Source organism: Coptis chinensis, chromosome 3, assembly GCF_015680905.1.
Source record: "Coptis chinensis isolate HL-2020 chromosome 3, ASM1568090v1, whole genome shotgun sequence".
NCBI classification, from domain to species: Eukaryota; Viridiplantae; Streptophyta; class Magnoliopsida; order Ranunculales; family Ranunculaceae; genus Coptis; species Coptis chinensis.
In genome coordinates, this window is record NC_141458.1 from 96629266 (window position 1) to 96649371 (window position 20106).

At 35.9% G+C, this 20106-nt stretch overlaps 2 protein-coding genes across 4 annotated transcripts; one reads left to right on the forward strand and one right to left on the reverse strand.

Moving 5' to 3' along the window:
- Nucleotides 1-4099: 4099 nt before the first annotated feature.
- Nucleotides 4100-12242, forward strand: LOC147511897 (ENTH/VHS family protein). Of its 2 annotated transcripts, none has more exons than XM_086603495.1 (12): nucleotides 4100-4212; nucleotides 4315-4371; nucleotides 4458-4509; nucleotides 5166-5245; nucleotides 5370-5448; nucleotides 5565-5648; nucleotides 5760-5905; nucleotides 6015-6251; nucleotides 8390-8547; nucleotides 9881-10065; nucleotides 10778-11165; nucleotides 11829-12242. In XM_086603495.1, exons 2-12 carry the CDS (start codon nucleotides 4331-4333, stop codon nucleotides 12050-12052), a joined length of 1674 nt encoding a protein of 557 aa, XP_086459621.1. In that variant the 5' UTR covers nucleotides 4100-4212; nucleotides 4315-4330; the 3' UTR covers nucleotides 12053-12242. The 2 variants fall into 2 exon arrangements, with proteins under 2 accessions (XP_086459621.1, XP_086459622.1); XM_086603496.1 differs by having other exon boundaries at nucleotides 9887-10065.
- Nucleotides 12243-13919: 1677 nt separating this feature from the next.
- LOC147511898 (basic helix-loop-helix (bHLH) DNA-binding superfamily protein) lies at nucleotides 13920-15922 on the reverse strand. 2 transcript variants are annotated; one of them, XM_086603498.1, is made up of 2 exons: nucleotides 15782-15920; nucleotides 13920-15699 (listed from the first exon to the last, which is right to left on the reverse strand). In XM_086603498.1, the coding sequence occupies exon 2, from the start codon at nucleotides 15683-15685 to the stop codon at nucleotides 14513-14515; it is 1173 nt and encodes a 390-aa protein (XP_086459624.1). In that variant the 5' UTR covers nucleotides 15686-15699; nucleotides 15782-15920; the 3' UTR covers nucleotides 13920-14512. The 2 variants fall into 2 exon arrangements, with proteins under 2 accessions (XP_086459624.1, XP_086459623.1); XM_086603497.1 differs by having other exon boundaries at nucleotides 13920-15922.
- Nucleotides 15923-20106: the final 4184 nt, after the last annotated feature.

A 20106-nucleotide genomic window follows, 5' to 3' on the forward strand; every position in this document is an offset into this window, starting at 1 on the left:
ATAATTCAATGGGAAATGATGGGTTGATGACTCAAGGCTAAAACCTCCATTAGAGGGGTTGATGAAGCTTTGATGAAAACTTAGTGGTTTAGTGTAGAAGCGTTGTAGAATCTATTCCACTCTAGAAGGTCGTGATTCGCCATGAGAATGGGTGGGCGACCTCACATGCTAGTTATTATTTGGTAGAAATGCCATGAACACTAGGGATTAGAACTCGAAATTCTTGCCGTAAGAACGTAAGAATCGAGATACAAGAATATATGCTAGGTTATCAAGTTGGATTCGAGGTGGATTCAATTCCCCTCTAATCCTTTATCTAGATTCAAAAACAATCATATTTCCATAGCATTCGTAGTTTAAATTCAAATAATCAATTTCATATTGTATCGTAGTATAACACCCTTCGTAAAGCTCTCATTAGGCTTAAGACCGACTAATTAGATTAGAAAACATTCCATACTAGAGCACTAGGAGTGGAACGAATTTGTTACTCCACTCTATTTCGATAGATTCGAGAGTAGAAACTTTGATAAAAAATAGACACGTAGAAAGTTTTAGTTTACTTACGTTTTGAGTTCATCGTTCATTTCGTAGGGAAAACTATTCATTTTACATTTTATCAACAGCCATAACCAAATACTCACAGCCAAATACTCTGACAGCCAAAAACTCATAACCAAAATACTTAACCAAATACTCTGACAGCCATAACCAAATACGTTGACAGCCAAAAACTCATAACCAAATACTCTGACAGCCATAACCAAATACTCACAACCAAAAACTGGAAGCTAAAACTTGAACTAAAACTGGAAGCTAAAACTTACCATAACCAAATACTTGAATTCAATTAATTGTCTCGCACCACTAAAAGACTTGAATTCACACCTTAGAAACTTAACTCTCAAATCAAAGCCAAAGAATTCACACCTTAGAAACAAGAGTACTCTAGAAAGAGAAACAACAAATTTTTTCATTATTACATGCCTTACGCACCACAAAGTTCTGTCAGATTACATGCCTAACAAACAACAAAACTCTAACATATTACATGTCGATTACAAAGCTAAAACTCTGACTGAAGTTACAGATTAAGTTGATAGAGTTTTGCATTTCAAATTACATGTTCATCCATTGATATTTAGTTTAGAATATTCTGACAGGGTCATTTTTAAGGTAACAATGGGTTCTGCAACCAAAGTGGTTATCTTCTTTCTTGCCTCCGCCAATATTGCATCAGGAAGCCATTCAAATCCCCCACAGCTTTTGCATTTCAAGTATTTTTTTCCAACATTTAATCCATACTTTGTAATCTTAACAGTCCTCCTTCCCTTACAATCATTTCTATTGCATTCACAGTCTACCCAAGGGCAATCGGACATCCAATGGCCTACCTGACCACACTTAAAGCATTCGTTTGTGGACGTGCTTGATCCAATCCCAGAATGTTTTTCATAAACTGCTTCATCCAACCATTGCAAATGACTTTGACATGTAGCATGCTGACACTTCAAGTATTTCCTTCCTAGATTGCAAGTTGTTTGCGATATGCCCAACAATCGGATACCATCACATGCAGCTTCTTTACATGGAGAGTATAGAAATTGGCACTTAGTAGCTGAGTGTCCAACTTCATCACAAATTTGACATTCAACCTATGAACAAAACAATTTAGCCATAGTCCAATAGCATATGTACAAACATAAAAACCATACTCAACACATCAAAATTTAACACATAAAAATTCATCAAGCATATGCATTAGGGTATCTTCATCTCACATAAAAATTTAGCACAAACATATGCATTAGGGTATCTTCATCTCACATAAAAATTTAACACAAACATATGCATTAAGGTATCTTCATCTCATATAAAAAGTTAACACATAAAAATTTAACACAAACATATGCATTAGGGTATCTTCATCTCACATATCCCAACATCATGACCAAAGAAAACACAAGAAATAAAGACCAACATCAATTTTTTTTATTTTTCTTCTTCATTGAATTCTTGAAATCTTCATAGCTCTGAGGACACATTAGAGCTTGCACCACCAGTCTAGGTTGAGTTGAACAGTGGCTTATCTCCCTAGCTAACCTAGCTTGTTCAAATTCCCAACACTCCTACATAAGCTACTCCTCCTCAATTTCTTCTGGATATGTAGTAGGAAGTCTCCTAGCCACCAAAGAAGCATCTCTTGCATCTCTCCACTTCATCACATGAGTAATTACTTCATCATGTGAAACTTTATCACCATGCTCATCAACATAGGCTCTAGCAACCATCACTTCTTCTCGAGCTATATTGTTATATCCAAATCTCACACATGACATTAGATGATCTGGATATTCCTCACCCCTTCTAGAATTCTCACCCTTGTTCAATCCTCAACCCAAAAAAAAATAAAAAATAACAAAAGAGAATTAACACATAAAAATTCATCAAGAAGCACAGGTAGTACAAACAACCATACTCAACAATAGAATCTCACATTAGGGTATCTTCATCTCACATATCTTCATCACTAAGACAAAACTACATTAAAACCATTTTTGAGTCCAATCAAAAGTGACCATCCAAGTTTTGTCCCTAGTTTTGAATCCAATCACATTACTGTTTGTTTTTGCAATGTGTATTAAAACATTTTACTTCAAAAGAAGTAACTAGCTAACATATACGAAAGCAGTGGCAAAGGCAAATGAATTTATAAGAAGATGCTCTGTAAGTGAGGAAAGGAATAAAAACAAAGAGAAAATGGGACATTTAAAGAAAAGTGTATGTGTGTAGCACCCCTGCAATTCTATCTTCTCTACTGTAAAGTGTAAACTTCACATGATTTAATTTACAACAGTACAGTAGTGATTTCCTAGATAAAAGTCATAAAACGACCCAAAATTTCTAAACTTAAAAAGTCGAATGCTAATGGGAAGATAATTGGATTCCTTCCATCCCTTTTAATGGGAAGATAATTGGAATATTGGTATCCTTAGTTGTTCTCTGGTGAGTGGTGACACTTTGGCTGGGATCTTAAAAATCTAGCCAAAGAGTAGCAAAAAAAGGTTCCAAAATATGAACAAATTTGTACCTCATTTTGCACTTCACCAAAAAAAACCTGTTCATTTTGCATCAATATAAAACTTTATAAATGCAATACAAATATACCACTTCAAAAGACAAATTAATATTGTGAAAACTATAGAGTTCATAAATTGGCACAAAAAAAAAGGGGGTTCATATATCACACACAGCTAGTTGGCTACTACACACATACACATAAATTGTGAAACTTGGGAGAAACTAAAGCATTGAAACTCAAGATTTTTTTTTAATCCGGATTATGACATATACCAATAGCCTCTACTTCAAGCATAACTCCATAGAAAAGCAAGAATATCTGTATTCTTCAAATTAATTTCATAGGATCTAATGTTGTGGAAATCGTGAGTGTCTTCAAAGTAATTGCATTAGGGTGTCTTCAAAGTAATTACAAATGGTTTTTATTATTAATCTGAAATCGTGAGTGATTCAATGGACGCCCCAACAATTACCTTCATATATTCAACAAAATTGATAAATTTAATCAAAGTGATAAACTTTATCTAAATTACCTTCATTTTTAGTAAAAAGAACTCGTGATTAGTCCTTCCTTCTTTTCCAATGGATCTTTCTCTCTTTATTCTATGTGTTTTTCGATTTTTTTGGGTATTTTTTTTTTTTTTGGTATGTTCGTAGGTAATTGGGTTATTAAGGCGCTAATTAGAGAAACTTAAGTCACGTGATTAAACACATGAGGTCTCCGTTAGAGAAATTTGACAGATTTGGATGGAAAATGGACGGAAGTACTAAATTGCACAAAATTAAAAGTTCATGGTACTAATAGGCGAGAAACAAAATTCAAATACCATATAGGAAAAAAAGTGAAAATTCGTGGTACTAAATAATCATAAACTCTTACGATCAATCCACATGATTAAACATGGCGAGAACTCTAATGTCTAAAAAAGTTTAAGAAGCACCATATGGAAACTGGTAGTTCAAAAAGTTAAAACCAAAATATATAAAATAAATTATTCAAAACGTTAAAAGGCGCCTCATCTCTCACGTGAGTAAAATTTACCAATATCGGCACCAATATTTCGTTCATGCGTCCCGCTTTAGAAACATTTTGTCTCTCTCCTCCGAAGATCTGATCTACTCCTCAAAAAGGTACCCACACCTTTTTTTTCCTCTCTAATAAAAAGAATATATTCTATAGATCTAAAACTAAATATATATCCCAGTTGTTGAATTTAGGATTTTATTTTAAAGTGAGCAGATCCACGTCATGGATTTCATGAAGGTTCTTGACCAAACTGTACGGGAAATGTGAGTTTACGAAATATTCTCATTTATATATGTTTTTTTTTTTTTGTGTCATTTTGTGAAATGTGTTATTTTGATAAATGTTGTAGAAAACGGGAGGTGAATATTAAAGTACTCAAAGTTCCAGAGATTGAACAGAAGGTAAAAAACGATTACCATATTGAATAACTAGCCCCTGGCATTATTTGGTTTGTTGAATTACATATTCGTAAATGAAGAGTAAATCAAAAATTGTTTTTTAAGCTATATCCATATTTGGTTTGCGAATTACCACGATTGCTTACAATTAGTTCTTTGAGTGAATTAGTGTAGTTAGGAAATGGTTCTCTTTTGTTACCTTCCTTGGCACTTCTGTCTTCGTACTCTTTAGAGTGTGGGTTCTGCTTCCAATTTATATAGATTGGAAGACTTATGATTATGTGGTCATTAGCTGATTCATCGTGTTCTTTATTTTACTATAATTTGCATTTGGAGTAAATAGGGGTGTTTCACCATTAGTCTTAGTTTTATCTCGTTTCAAGTAGTGGTTTGTTCAAATGCTTCGTTTCTATTAGTCTAGTACTAAATAGAAAAAAGAATATTTTATTATTATATTTGGCAAAAAAGGCTATTAATAAAGTGAATAAATAATGTTAAAATGCTGAGAAACAATTGAAAATTTTATCTGGTTTAGGCTCGTAGTTACTGAAGTTCTTATCAGAATGGGTGGCTATTACAACTTTCACATACGTGGTGTTTCTCTCTCTCTCTCTCTCTATCTAGGATCTCTCTCATAATTTGACTTGCAAACATCTCAGGTTTTGGATGCAACAAATAACGAAGCTTGGGGTCCTCATGGGTCTGCCCTAGCGGAGATAGCGCAAGCCACTAAGAAATTGTAATAATCTTTCTTCTTTTGAGTCTTTGCCTGGGTTTATTCTTTTTACTAGTCATTATTGTGAGAATGGAGGGTGTAATTTTCCCTTCTTACGTATCTTTATATTATTGTCTCATTGATGCAGTACAGAGTGTCAGCTGATCATGACTACACTCTGGACAAGACTGGTGGATGGTGGTCGAAATTGGCGCCATGTTTATAAGGTTCCCTTTCTTTTTGCTATTACTTCCCTTGTGTTCACTGCAGTCTATGGGTGCCTTATATTAAAGTGCTGACCATATTCCTTTGGCATCAATGCGGGTTTATCTCTGTGTACCAGGCGTTAGCTGTTATAGAATATTTAGTGGCACATGGATCAGAGCGTGCACTTGATGATATAATAGAACATACTTTTCAGATCTCAGTATGATTTCTTCACCTTCATTTTGGAAATTGATTTTAGTCATATCCAGTGGCCCTTTGAGCTTGGAGTCTTTTGTAATTCTTTCTGATGAGTTGCTTTGTGTTTGTAAAGTCTCTTTCAAGTTTTGAGCATGTTGAGCCTAATGGAAAGGATACAGGAATTAATGTAAGAAAAAAGGCTGAAACCATTTCTGGCCTTTTGAGCAACAAGGACAAAATCCAAGAGGTTAGAAATAAAGCTGCTGCAAACCGCGACAAGTGAGTTCATAATTCACTTTTTGTTGTTAGTATTATTCCTTGAATTCTTTTAACTTTTTTGTTGTATTTGGAATCAGTCAATGTAATTGACAGTTGCCAACTGTTCTAGATATTTCGGGCTTTCATCCACTGGAATAACATATAAATCAAGTACTCCCTCTACCGGATTTGGTAGTAGCAGCTTCCAGCAAGGTGAACCATATGGAGGGCTAGATTCAAAAAAGGAGGGGGAGATGTTCAAGGATAGTTATAGAGACAGAGATCGCCTTGGAGGAAATGGATTAAGTAAGGATGGTCGACAGAAGGAAGGCAACAATGTCAAAAAAGGGTCATCACGCTATGGCAGGTTTGCATCTAGCCTTGTTGATTTTATTTTTTTTTTCATAGAAGAGAATTAGAATGTTATTGAGAGAAGAAGGAAAATATCAAGATGCAAAGAAGAGTCTCAAATTATTTTACGAAAGGCACACTAGATACTGTGCCAGAAAAGGGCACTAGGTACAAAATTACAAATTTAGTCTGATCAAGATGAAGAAAGTCTTCAAACTTGATGAAATACTTTTGTATGTCATGAGGACCATCACCAAAGCAAATTTTTAGTTCAAACAAGCTTCATTTATGATGGATAAGCTTTCTTGGAATGTTCTACTTTTACTCTTCCAAATAAACCTGCAGGATGCATGCGATCTGTAGCAGTTCCATATCTATATCATTTTAATATATTGGAGTTGTTAACTGGATCTTGTTCCTATTTATATTACTGCTCATTATGGTTTCTTCACTACTACAGCTGTATATTGTTTTTGAACCCATGATTTGAAACTTTGTTTACTCTTAATTTTAATGATGAAAAGGATTTCAATTTCTCTTCCTGAAACTATGTGTTGCATACTCCGGAAGTCCGGAGCATTGTCCTCTGTATTCTAGTATATAGAGGTCAGTCAACCATGTTCATTTGTATTGTCCTTTCTCTTGGCCAATAACACTATCCTTCCATAAGAAACCTGGATTGTCATGGTTCACTTCTGGTCGGTTGATGGGGCCAATTGGCATATAGGATCATTCTCTTCCAGAGGTATGCATAACCTGGTACAGTTTGTGGTAACACGTGGTATATTCATATATGGTTGAAGTGCAACGAAAGTCATTTTGAGGCATAGCATAAGATCTTCTGAAATATTTTGCTATCAAGGGCATTTGTTGCTGTTGGAGCAAAGTTTTTTGTGGACCTCAGTAGCATCCTATACGACCACTTGTAGCAAGATCGGAGGATATTATGAATAGGAATCATCTGATGTAGAGTGGGGTTTTAGCATTTCCGGGATTCCGTTTTTTTTTTCTCTCTCAGTCTCTCGTTTGTTTCATCAACATTCTTTTCTTGAGACTTGTTAAAAAGTAACATTAACTGGAAGTCAACTCATGGTCAAAGGGCCAACCTTATTTGATAGAATAAGGACCAAAACCTAAATATGTATTAGTCTCAGGGAGCAAAACCTTTTCTTTTTATTTTTATTTTATTTTTATTAAATTTATTTATTTATTATTATTATTATTGTTAATTTTATCCAAGTGTGCTTATCATCCTTTCAGTTGATTACTTTCTTCTTCCATTCACCATGTTTGATCTCTCGTCGAGTTGATCCATTTAGCAAGAGTTCTTTTTGGTCTATGTTAGACACGAAAAACTTATTTCAGTTGACCTCCCGATAGTTATCCTCAGTTGGAGCTACTTTTTCTCTTTATATAAATGGGTAAAACTGATTTTATCAATTGTAGTCTAGGAGCACACACCCACTTTGTTGATCCATCTTTACATATATGACATGATCTGGACATTCTGCTCTCTTTTTAAATTTTACTAGGTATGTATTGTTTCCTGATTCCATGACAGTCTCTGTCAAATATTTTTCATCTTGTTGCTGCATTGAATTTTTTATTCTAACTGAACATCAATGTCTGGTCACATAGCCGTCTGGGAACTCAAAGTCCCAAACCCCACTTTAATGATCCAGCTTTACCTGTAAGAATATGAGAATATCCTCATCAATCTCTCCATGCAAAGCTTGATTTGTGGATGAGAGATTATGTTGAAGTTCAAAGAGTTATGTGACTGTCAGTTAGTTCTAGTTTAATTGCTTTCATGAAGAAAACTAATGAGATTTGACGATTTTAGATGGATATGGACATTTCCAAATAAGAGGCGGCTAGTTTTGCAATATAATTTGGGATTGTGATCTAGGAAAAGGAATTTTTTACCAGTTATAAAATATCATTAAATTCGAAATGTTGGTGCAAGAGTAGAAGGAACACATGAAGTAAGAAGGGATGTTTGATGCACTTCCCTTTGGCTTGTCAACTTATGGTACTGAAATTGAGGCAATAAATATCTTTGATCATTTTATGTATTGATCAATGTGGGACACCACTTTAAGGTTTCATACCAATCCTAATTATTTTGCTAATTCCACTTTGTTGATTCTGTAGGACTCAAGATGCTACACTGTCCAGTGCTTCAACCACATCATCGAAGTTGGACCATTCTGATGATAACTATGGTACTATTCCATCCCAAAGCTCAGTTGCCGCAGATGGTCCTGAGGATGATTTTGATGATTTTGATCCTAGGGGAACTTCTACTACTGGTAAGATCACTTAGCCCTAGTATATTTTATTTGTCTGTTCCAAAACTAGGTACTTCAGCTGAGCATATTAACCTTTCAGGTTGACAACATTCTCACCATAGACACACTTTTAGAAAAGCTTTTGTCTTGGTATTGTTTGTTTCTGCTTTCAACCTTGTCAAAAGTAATGCTTTCTAGTAATCAAATGACGGAACTCACAGGTCTAAAGAAGGTAATGCAAAGATTATGAGATTTAACTAAAATATCCTGAAGGGACTTATTCTGTATGAAATTTATTTGGTCTACATAACTAATACAACAAGCTACACCACCGAAAAAGGTAAAAGATAAAATGAAATTATGACAGTCATGGTTCTAAATATTGTTTGCACCTCTCTACCTCCCTGCTTTTGGTAGGGATGGAGACTTTGTCAGTCATGCCTTTTGGGTTTCCCTTTGTATCTGGGAAATCTGGTCCTCCATCTATTTGGAATTTTAAGTTTTCCTGGGGATTTTTTACTGGTTTGCTAAAGGCTCATTTCTTCTAGCATGCTATCACCTAGTGCCATGATGAAGTCTATGGCGCTTTTGGATAGAGAGGAACAGGCGTCATTTTAATTGTTCTGACAAGGCATGAGGACATGACATGTCAAAAGGGGGGTGATTCTCAGCATTTTGTGGCTAACGGGAGTGTATCCCAATTTAGAGATGGAAGACAGGACCCTGTTTTTAATCATTTAGCTAAAAGTTTCTATCCGGAATAGAAAGCTCAAAATATAGAGGTGTAGATGCATACAGTAGTCAACCGGGTTCAGTTTTGATGAATATATCAGAAGAAACCTATGGTGCAATATTTATCAATCAACATATGGGTGATCCCACGTCAAGCCAACTGAGAACTCCTTCCATATGTCCATTTCTCTGGAGGCTGGAATGCACCAAAATCATTCACATATGTTGATAGATGAAGCATAACTGTTCCTGGCTATCTCTGCTTCGAATTTGCATCAGTCTTGAATTGGATAAATGACTTTGTTGTCTTAAGACTAAAGAGTAGTCTGGGCACTTTTGGACATGGGTCTTTATATGAAGTTTTGTAAATTATAATCTAAATAAGTATTACATATTTACATGAGTGAGTTTAGAGTTGAACTCATTATAAACCTAGATAATAAAACTGAAAATTGAATCTCAGTTCCTTTTTGCACCATGGAATCTTCAGGCAGGGAGTTAAGTAAAGTTTTTCCTTTGGTAGTCAAGGTTTTGTATACCTGTATATACTTACATAGAGCTGTCAACACCCAGAGTTAAAATTTTCATCTGTAGCAGATAATTGTGAGACCTCATTTGACAGGTGCAGCCGCTGCAAATGTTAATCAGGTGGATTTGTTTGGTGATCTCATGGATGCACCAGCAACCATTCCTCCAGAAACGAGTACCATGAATGACAAGGCTACAACCGAGGTTGATCTGTTTGCAGATGCAGCTTTTGTGTCAGCCCCGCCAAATGCTGAAGCTGGGGCAAGCTTTCAGACCCAGGTCAGTTTCAAGTTATTTTAGTCGTATGGACTCCTAAGCAGCAATATGTTCACAAAATAATGAGGAATGGAAGATACAGAAGCCTATGAAAGCAGTTGGACATTTTTCATGGCCATACTTTTTGGCTGATTAAGACGACAAATATTCTTCTTGCATTTCTCTGCTTGATAGGATATTTTTCTCCTATTATATTCTGACTAAAGCTGGTGGTCTTGCCATCAAATTAAAATCTCGCATGCAATATGTTAGTGTGAATCTCCAGTTTATCTGGGGCAGTTTAAAAAATGTTCAATTGCTGATGAACATGTATATAACTAGTATAGGTTTCTTGTGACAGATCCCAGAGAAGTTAAACAATTGCCCATCACAGGAAAATTAGAACCTATAATAAGTATTGACCGGGTAAATCTACCCCATCTTATTTAGTTTCCAGCTTAGATATCTAGTTCATGCTCAATGGACAAAACTTGTCAGATATTGTGAATGCCAGAGTTACTTGTTTATCCTGAATGCTGGATATTGATTGGTTCTCAACTTTTCACTGGGGAGGAGAAAAAGAATCTTCTCTAGGTTCCTACCTTCTGCAGTTCCCCCAAATATTAGGCTCTATTATAGAAAGGAAAGATGAATTATTTCACTTTACTTATCTCTTGGAAAATATATGTTTCCATTCATTTTAATTGTATATTTTGGCACCAATTGTATTTTTCAGGCTGATGTTGATTTATTTGCCTCCCAACCTGTTGTTACCTCTGCATCTTCGTCAACTATAGATCTTTTTGGTGCACCAGATACAGCTGTGCCAAGAGAAACCAAGTCCCCAAAAATTGAGACCACTAGTACCCCTACGGTTGACCCCTTTGCTTCAGTGCCACTAAGCAATTTCGATGGATCTGATCTTTTTGGTGCTTTCACTTCCCATACTGATCAAGTGTCTGCAGAATCGAACCTAAAGACAGCCAAAGAGGGAAGCCTCGACAACATGAATCAGAAGCCTTCAGCTGAAACAACACCATCCAAGAAGGGAACATTCCAGGTCAAGTCTGGAATTTGGGCAGATTCACTTAGTCGTGGACTGATTGATCTGAACATTACTGCACGTAAGCTGTTCCTTTTCTTGACTTTCATACTTTATTCCATGGTCATAGCCAGTATTATACCTTTTTCTAATTGGTACGCTCAAAAAGATTTTGAATTTTTTGGGTTTGACATGCCATAGTCTTAACTTATATTTTTATAGACACATGGAAATGTTTATATATGTGAAAGTTGTAGTGGATATATTGCAGAGTTCTCACCATAATATCATTTTTGGACTATATAGAATTCAAAAAGACAAAGGCGCAAGAAGTATGCCAAATATACCTTCCATGGTCATAGCTGCATATGTACTAGATTATCTGCATCTTTTGAAAATATTCCATTACCATAGTCCATAGATGTAATGTTTTAATTCACTAGCGATCATAGCTCCTTTTAACGTACTTGGCAGGCCAATGAGTAAGCTCGGAACCTTTCTAGTTTGGAGTGTTCACAAATCTCACAACTGGGGATATACATCCTTTTTGAAACATGTAACTCCTTATTACCCGAGACACAAACACACCATGAAAAGTCACTGTCATCTGGGTGTGACATTTTGAGCGTGGTGTTTGTCTAATGATTCATGAATTTAGGGTCACATTGTTGAAGTATGAAAGTTGTAAATATCTCTTACTTGTATTTTGTTTCTTTGATTGCCTGGGTTTGTGTTGGGACTGCAGCCAAGAAGATGAATTTAGCAGATATTGGAATTGTTGGTGGAATCAGTGATGGATCCGATGAGAAGGAAAAGGGACCTCCTGCAACTCACATGGGCAGAGCCATGGGAAGTGGATCGGGCCTCGGTAGTTCCCTTTCGGGATTTACCTCTGCCGGGGTTGGAGGTGGAGAGGACTTCTTCTCAAGCCTTGGCCAACAACAACAGTTTGGTAGCTTCAAAAAATGATTTAATCCTATTGTTATTCTTTTTTACACCCCCTCATACTGCTATCTTCTGATATTCTTTCACTATTTATGAAGATTCCAAGAAGAATTGAGTCTCCCAGTGTGCTTCGTATGTTTTTACTCCTAATGTACTCGAAAAACAATATTGGTTTGATCGAAAGCTTATTAATTGTGTATTGGAATTATGTGCTTGTCAGTTGGCTTCATTGTTGTCCTTTTCAGGGTTCTTGTCATTTGATTATTGGAAGATTGGCTTGAGCTTCGGTTCCACACTATAAATATTAGTCAAGGTGTTGAGTTACTAACCCTGAACGTTTTCTTTTTTAATCGTACTCTTTGCTGTGACTCTGTGAGTAGATAGATTGGGTTAAGCTTTTGGTATTAGAACTTCAGAGTTCTGTATTCTGGGGGATACTATGGGCGCTATGGCAAATTCATCAGTCAAGTATCTGATTTATTATTGGAGTTTCTCTTGCAGAGAATCATTAGAAATCCTTGAACGAACATAAAAGTATTGACTTAATGAATTTAGGAGGCTGGTTTGTGTTAGGAATTAATCCAATTTATATTAAATTTTTTACTATGAGTATCATATATTTGGTTATAAGAAACTAGGTACTCGAAGTTAGCCAAATAGCTGTTAAGGAGTCTTCTTTTCTCCCGGTCATGTATACGCGTAAGCATTTAGTTATGTCCTGAATATTTGTTGAAGCAAAGTTCGTTAGATGAGATCTTTGGATGTTTTTAAATTTGAAAGTAAACCAAAAGAGATTGTGTAGAAAATATTACACTAAATCCAAGCAAGAGATCCGGGTCTACTCCCCAACAGAATCTTCTAATTTTAGCAAACAATCCCAACTAATCAACCTCATTGATTCGATTAAACCGTCTTTTCTTTTTTCTTTTTTATTTTTCATTTAAATGACAACAACAGCCAATCGAAATTAAAACGAAGATCAAAGTCATGACTGATTACGTCATTGATAAAGATGAGGTCCAAGCGATTTTTTTTTTCTTTTGCACCAAATGTGCTTCTTGCATATGAAACGGTCTAATGAAAAATGTTAGAATTCTTTCTGCACCATCAAGTTTCACAAGTGAACAGGCTGATCCTGGCTCAACCCGGCCGATTTCCAAGTGAACAAGCTGATACCATGGCCTAGTCCAAACTATTCCAATCTGATTTTGGTTTTTCAAGAGCACACGTACGACTTTAAATCGATTTCAGTTAAATTTTCCTTTAACATCGACCTCAATAATTGTACGCTCCCCTAAGTAAAAATTAGAATTTTGCAATGTCCACCACTCCATATATTTTGCGGAACATTCTCATTTATGAAATTATATATGCAGGTCCGGCCGTCCGGGTTTCACTTCAATATATACGATCAATCTCAGTAAAAGATGTTGAGTAAGTATGTTTTCCCTCGTCATCTACATATGAGTTGTTTACTTGGCATAGTTTAGTTCGTGGTTGCAGTCTCTTCACAGACTCATAGCCTATGACAAGAATACTTGACTCAAAATCATCACTGAAAATTTATTTTAAGGTTAGTGATAAGAACTGCCAAAAGAGAATACACCAATACCGCTGCCAAAAGGTAATATTAACACATGCTAAGCACAAAGAATGGAGTACATTCCAATAGCACGCTTTGGCTTGAATCAAAGAGGCAGTCCCACTGACCAGGATTCACATGCCCCAAAGGGAATGTCATGCATTGGTTAGCTCAAAAAGTACATTAAATAAACATTCATAAAGATTCCAAAAGAAGCCTGCTTAAGTACAAAAAATACTCTAAAGATATATTAAACAAAGACAAAGTGTTGGCTACTTTCCTAAACCTTGCTCTTAATCATAAGTGCTATAATTGTGAAAACTTTTTCCATCTAAAAGCCTTTTATTGCAACTCTTTTCATGTTCTTAAATATCATGGGTGTTATTAGCTGATGATGATTACATGAGTGAGCTTTCTGAAACCTTACATAATGAAGGTAGTTTAATGACAAAAATTAAGACAAAGGTCTTGGATCAAGGCCAACTAACTTTTCTTAATGGCATTTGATATTGATCATGGCTAATGCAATGATGATGGCAGATCATAAGATAGTCTTTTCCCTTTTAGGCTCTGATCATGAACAAATGATAACTGGACTTAAAAGTAAAAGAGAAAAACAGAATTTTCTTTAATTTTTATGAATGACTACTTGTCTACTTCACCTTTGACATAGCTAGACACAAGGAACAAAGAAACCATGAAAGATGACTCTGTACTGCATGAATGAAGATATTGTTGTTATCTATATCTTATGAATTATGATTAAGATTTCAAGAAGATAGAGGCAGACATGTCCAATATATAACCAAATTATCTTGGAAGAAAAAAAGATAGATAAAAGCAATTTTTTGATAGGCGAGGGTATGGTGCATTGTTAGGGAAATCTAGGGGATAATATTGGATTAGGGTTTTGGTAATGGAAAAAATGGTTGCATGGCAAAATCTTGGTTGAATGGTAGGGGTTGAAAGGGAAGGTTGGTAGAGCTGTAACTTACAGAATCTAGCTTATGGCCCAATGTTTCCAAGACTTTGACTTGTGATCTTAGGAACTTGAGATAATTAGCAGCTTCATCAAGCATTGATGCAGTATCCATCTTGCTTCCACCAGGAACCAACCTTTGCAAGATTCTTATTCTCTCACTTATTCTTTCCCTTCTTTGCCTTGCAGCCACTGTTTGTGGATCACTTGATATTCTAACATTCTTCCTCTTAGGCTTTTCCACTACATCCAAATCTAAACTCACTGGCCTGAAAACTGCAGCTCTGTATATCATATCCTTCACTTGTGCAATAGCCTCGGTATCAGGCTCATCTATGGATGAAGATAGAGAAGAATTCGGCTGTTGGAAGTTAATGTTTGAAGTCTTTTGTTGCCTTTCCAATCTTGGTTTCTTCACTTTCGACCGGTTTTCAGAGATAAGCTGAAAACCACCTTCTGTTGTAGAAGAATCGGATTGAAAAAGATCGAAATAGGGATGATTTGCAGCCGTTTTAGTCTCTTCTCGCTCCTTGTTTCTTTTTGAAGAACTAGGCCTTGTGTCTGAAGACTTAACATGGTTGAAAGGTGAGTAATCCTTTGAGGCCATTTCCACAGGGTTCTTTACCTGTCGACATGCATCATTGTCTTCGTCCTTTGCACCATTATTTTCTGATTCTCCTGATGAAATTGCACCACTAGTGTTAAAATTCCATAAATTTCTGCAATCAGAAAATAGCATCGAAATGCCATCGTCTTCCACAGAAGTGTCTGTGTTGCTATTTGTTGCTGACAGTAAACAGTCTAAGGACTCAAGTGAGTCTCCAGAAATTTCGATAGTATCACCTTCCACGCCGTTGTGGACTTGCATTTTGCTAACAATAGCGGGCATTAGACCACTCAAAGGGCAAGTACTGTAAGGTCTGTTGATCAAAGGACAATGTAATTCTTCACTTAAAGCTTCCCTCCAAGTAGTTCCAGCTCTTGATTTCGCAAGTACAACATCTGTTGTCAATTTTGTTGCTTCCTGCGTCTTCAGTAAGTTCAAACTTGAAGCAACTGTCATTGAATCTACAGGTGGAACTAACTGTTGGACCATGTTGTTTCCTCGACCTGTATCAGATGATGTGTTGCATGACTTTATTAATCCTCGGAGATCATGGCTTGAAGTGAATAATTTTTCGGCAAGATCTACCTTCCCACCAAAGCGGTTGCAATCAGCATTAGAACCTGTTGAATTATCTCTAATTTCAGGCCGATGGTGGCTCCATAGGTGCGGTTGAGCACATGAAGATGATATGACATCCCAACGCAAACTATCCATCCTTGAGTACATATATTGAAGCTAGACCTGCAAGTCCAATATAATTTAGTGAACAGAGATTTCAGATGATGCAAGCACATTTTGCAGTTTGAAAGGTAAAGACATTTTTACATAGTATGAATATAAGATGAATAGCTGTTTAGAACATCTAGTGTTAAAAGAGGCATACCGTTTTTCTTTCTCTGTTCTCCAAAACTGAATGTGAGCTATCGGCACAAATCTCAGCTGGTTTCAGTTCTCATGACCTCACTTAACAGAAATCTCAAATTCAATCTGATCTATCACCTTTCGTATAATGCAGTACTGGCATCCATAGTAATAACTGTAATCAAGAGCACAATAGTCATAGACAACGTCAGCTTTGCAACCAAATTTTGTCTACTGTGTACTATAAGGACAACATAAAAGAATCCCAATATCTTTCCCAAGCCAATAAAACAAAACAACTAGAGAACACAACCCCCCAAAACAAGCTAGTCTCTAGATGAAAAACAGAAACTCGAATTTGGGATTCTCAAGTGGCCTAAGTATGTCATGCAGTTCACATGGTGAAGAACATATCTTCTACCTTGAGATGTCATGGAGGATCTGTTTTTCTGATTTTGTATGTCATGTTTTGGTGAAAGGGCATGCTTATATATAGAATGAACACATAGTGCTATCTACTAGATAGTAATACTCAAAACATGTAATAAATTGAGTAATAAAATATACAGTTTTATAAAGGAGGGAGTTGAGTTTTTAATTTTGAAGGCTTTTGGGTTACATTGGTGGGGCTGTAGCTTGTAGGAGTACTTTTTTGCAGATGGGGAGCATGAGATCTTTGAAAATTAGTTTGAATACTAATGGGTAACAGTACTAAGTGGGGGGAAAGCTCTGGCTCTTTTGGTTGCTTCTGACTTTCCCTGAGAGCTATACATGTTTTAAACTAACTACGGAAAGAGGTTAACGAGAGTCAGAGCAATAAGGTTGTTTTCTTATTTACATACTGTGTAGGTAGTGATAGTTTTTGATCATAACCATCATTGTTTAACTTTCTACTGCCTTTTAAATGGTACCTATTTATACAGGTCAGTAAGATCTAACACGTTACTCTGTCATGATGTACACATGATAGACATCTAACACATAGCGAGCGAGACAAACCTCAAGTTTACCATTGCTTCATTTGCTTGTCATTCAAGTAACTTGCAGATTCTATTAATTTTATTTTTATTTCCTTTTTAATTTTTTAAAAAGAAAACCTTAAAGTTACCCATTATTTTAAAAGTGCCAGAGCTTACACTTAAATGAAATTAGAGCTCCCCAAGATTTTCAGCTTCTAAATTGAATATAATAGTTGAAGAATATACAGCATTCATTAGAGCAACAGATCAAGCAGAGTAAGCCGGCATTACCTATACAGATATAGTTGTATACATGCTAAAAACGTGTGCAGTCAATAAGCTCATAATGAGTATGGGTACTGTTGTTGATGAACAATGATGAGAGTATTATTTAGCAGTGCAATATAGAAAAATAATATCTGTAACAAAATTGTTGGCTAGAATTATAATAGTGCTATTGATGAATTTTAAAATGTGGAGTGCGTTGAGATTTAGGAAGTGGGTTGGCAGGGAGGCAATTGAGTCAGAAGTACAAGATAGTATGCACTATGCAAGTTGCTCCTAGGACTTTGTCTGTTATATTTTTCGTCTAAACTATTGTTTAGCCGATTTTGATGTTTTCATAGACGTTTGTAATTCTCCCAGAGAATGGCAATTCCACTTGAAAATGTTTAAGCAATGAAAATACAGAGAGGTTCTAAAGAGCTACATTTTAGCAGGAGTATACCACGCTTCAATCAGGGATATACCACACATTTCAAGTTTGAGTCTCTTTAAAGACCCCGGGACTTTGGGTATGCTGGCGCGGCTAGATGAGCACGGCTATGTGTGTACCCAGACTCCAGAGTCCAGACTATATATGGGCTCCATTTAGAAGGTGAGAGCTAAAAAAATGTGTTAAACAACTTGGGGAATGGTTATATGAACTCTACTATACCTCCACTTTTAAAAGTGGACTTACAAAATGAATTGAGGACTAATTTTTTTGTAGAAATATAGATCACATGATAGACAATACCCCCACAAAAAATTAGCTCAATTGAATATGTTTAATGTTGTCAAAAGTTGTTATTAAATGAAAAAAAGTCTGGGCCATTAGATAATTACATAACATTCTAAACGATTTTTGACAAAGTTGTATATCTTTAAATGAACTGATTTTTTATGAGGATGATCTCTATTGTGCGGAGAACATCTCTACCAAAAATCAGAAAAATCAGTTTCTAATTAATTGTAGTTAGTGGTGTAGTAATTTTAGAGTCATTTTAAATGGAATTCATATAACCATCCCCAACAACTTGTTATAATAATTGCTAAAATGAAATCCCTAAAATGATCAAGCTATTGCGATTTCAAAGTATTAAATGTGTATTGTGTTGTATTTGCACGTGAGCGGGAGATAGAAAGAGGGAGTATATGTTTCTGACTCAACTGAGTTTTCCCCACGTGCAACCCCATCTCTACAGCTCAATGAATGGGCTACCATAACAGATACACCTTCAATACCCTTTCATACACCAACTTTGAAAACTCTATTTCTCTCCATTGAAAATGTCTTGTAAGATAATCTTAATAAAGTGGTTTCTCAAATGCATCTTTGGAAATGATTCAATTTTAAAACTAGTCATCAAACTGTAAATGCTTAGTAATTGTTTAAGAATTTGATAATCTATAAAATTTAGCATATTGCGCCGGATGCATTTTGGGTTTATTCTATATTACTAGATTGAAAAGGCTGGAAAAACCACCGCAACTCCATAAGTCATTAAGTCCGTAATTGATTAGTTAGTTAGTTATCACTTATCATATAGATTTGTTGTCTTCAGTACTTATCTTTACCGGTAACTTATAGGTTTGTTACCTGGCAAAGGTTTGTTATCCAAGTGTTTGTTAGATTTTGGTATGTTACACTCCATGACATCAAGATCATCCGACAACCTATATGCAATCGTTTTGCATTCAACGAAATTGGACACTACAACTTTCCAGTTAGGACAAGTGAGAGCCCTGCAAACACGACCTTACAACTTGTTAGAGCCCTACTTGAACCATTGAGAGTTGAGGAAATCTTCAACCTGTTTCCGAAGAAAACTTTCTGTGCATTGAATCCATTCTACGGATGTGACGAGCGTACACAATCTGCTCTAAAGAACCTTGTAGGGCCTATATAATTACATTCGCAGAATTTTGCTTGTGGGCGCGGGCACAAGAAAGAAAAGGCCAGGCACAATTTGGTGGGGGGCAGTGGCATTGCTGAAAACCCACCCAAGGCAATGCATATATTTTTGAAACGACGAAACATTGAGACTCGTAGTCTACATCAATTTCAAATGATGTCGGCCTGTCTGTTTCTCCCTGATGTATTGGTGACAATTGGACATCTTCCATCAGCTATATGCCTCTAGAGTCTAGAGTCTAGACTCGACTCAGCTCGGCTAAACTCAGCAAGCTGCGGTCCCCAAATCCAGTACCTCGGATAATCTGATATGCGATCCAATTAGTTTTGCCATGTGAATACCACACTGTGTTGACTAGGTGGCACCCTTTGATTGGTAGCATGGCTCTGGGACACATGGAATTATCAATATAATAGAGCTGAAATTGGGACCATTTGATTTGGCTCCAAGATGATAACATTATCTCAAAACAAGCAAGTCAACTTCTGTTGCATCAAATCATAATTTATTGGTATTATGTATTTTAGCCAAGATACAAGGTTCCTTATTCATGATTCCAGCTTGGACCTGAGTCTTGTTGAGGTTGTGCATGTGTGCTCCTAAAAGATTTTTTCACCTTTTTTTTTTTATAGTACGTCTCTGATATTTTTTCTCAATTTGGTATGATCTTTTAACATGTAATTCCACTTGAATTGGAAAAAAAAAAACAACTAAAGATTGTTAAACAAACTTATGAAACGTCTTTTCATGAGTGGTGCTCTAATGTAATCATGCTATAGGTATAAAACAAAATACAGTAGGAAAAAAAACTTTGGATTAAGTGTGTTACGGAATGGGAATCTCCAATTAATTTTCTAAATAAATTGTACAAAATTTAATACTTCCTACCTTCAGATCCAATAAATTGAGTGCG

Excerpts from the sequence above, each read along its gene's own strand:
- LOC147511897 (XM_086603495.1), top strand. The coding sequence starts at position 4,331 with ATGGATTTCATGAAGGTTCTTGACCAAACTGTACGGGAAAT. Across the intron at positions 4,510-5,165 it reads TTCCAGAGATTGAACAGAAG|GTTTTGGATGCAACAAATAA; the intron begins GTAAAAAACGAT and ends CAAACATCTCAG. Across the intron at positions 5,449-5,564 it reads ATTGGCGCCATGTTTATAAG|GCGTTAGCTGTTATAGAATA; the intron begins GTTCCCTTTCTT and ends TCTGTGTACCAG.
- LOC147511898 (XM_086603497.1), bottom strand. The coding sequence starts at position 15,922 with ATGTACTCAAGGATGGATAGTTTGCGTTGGGATGTCATATCATCTTCA.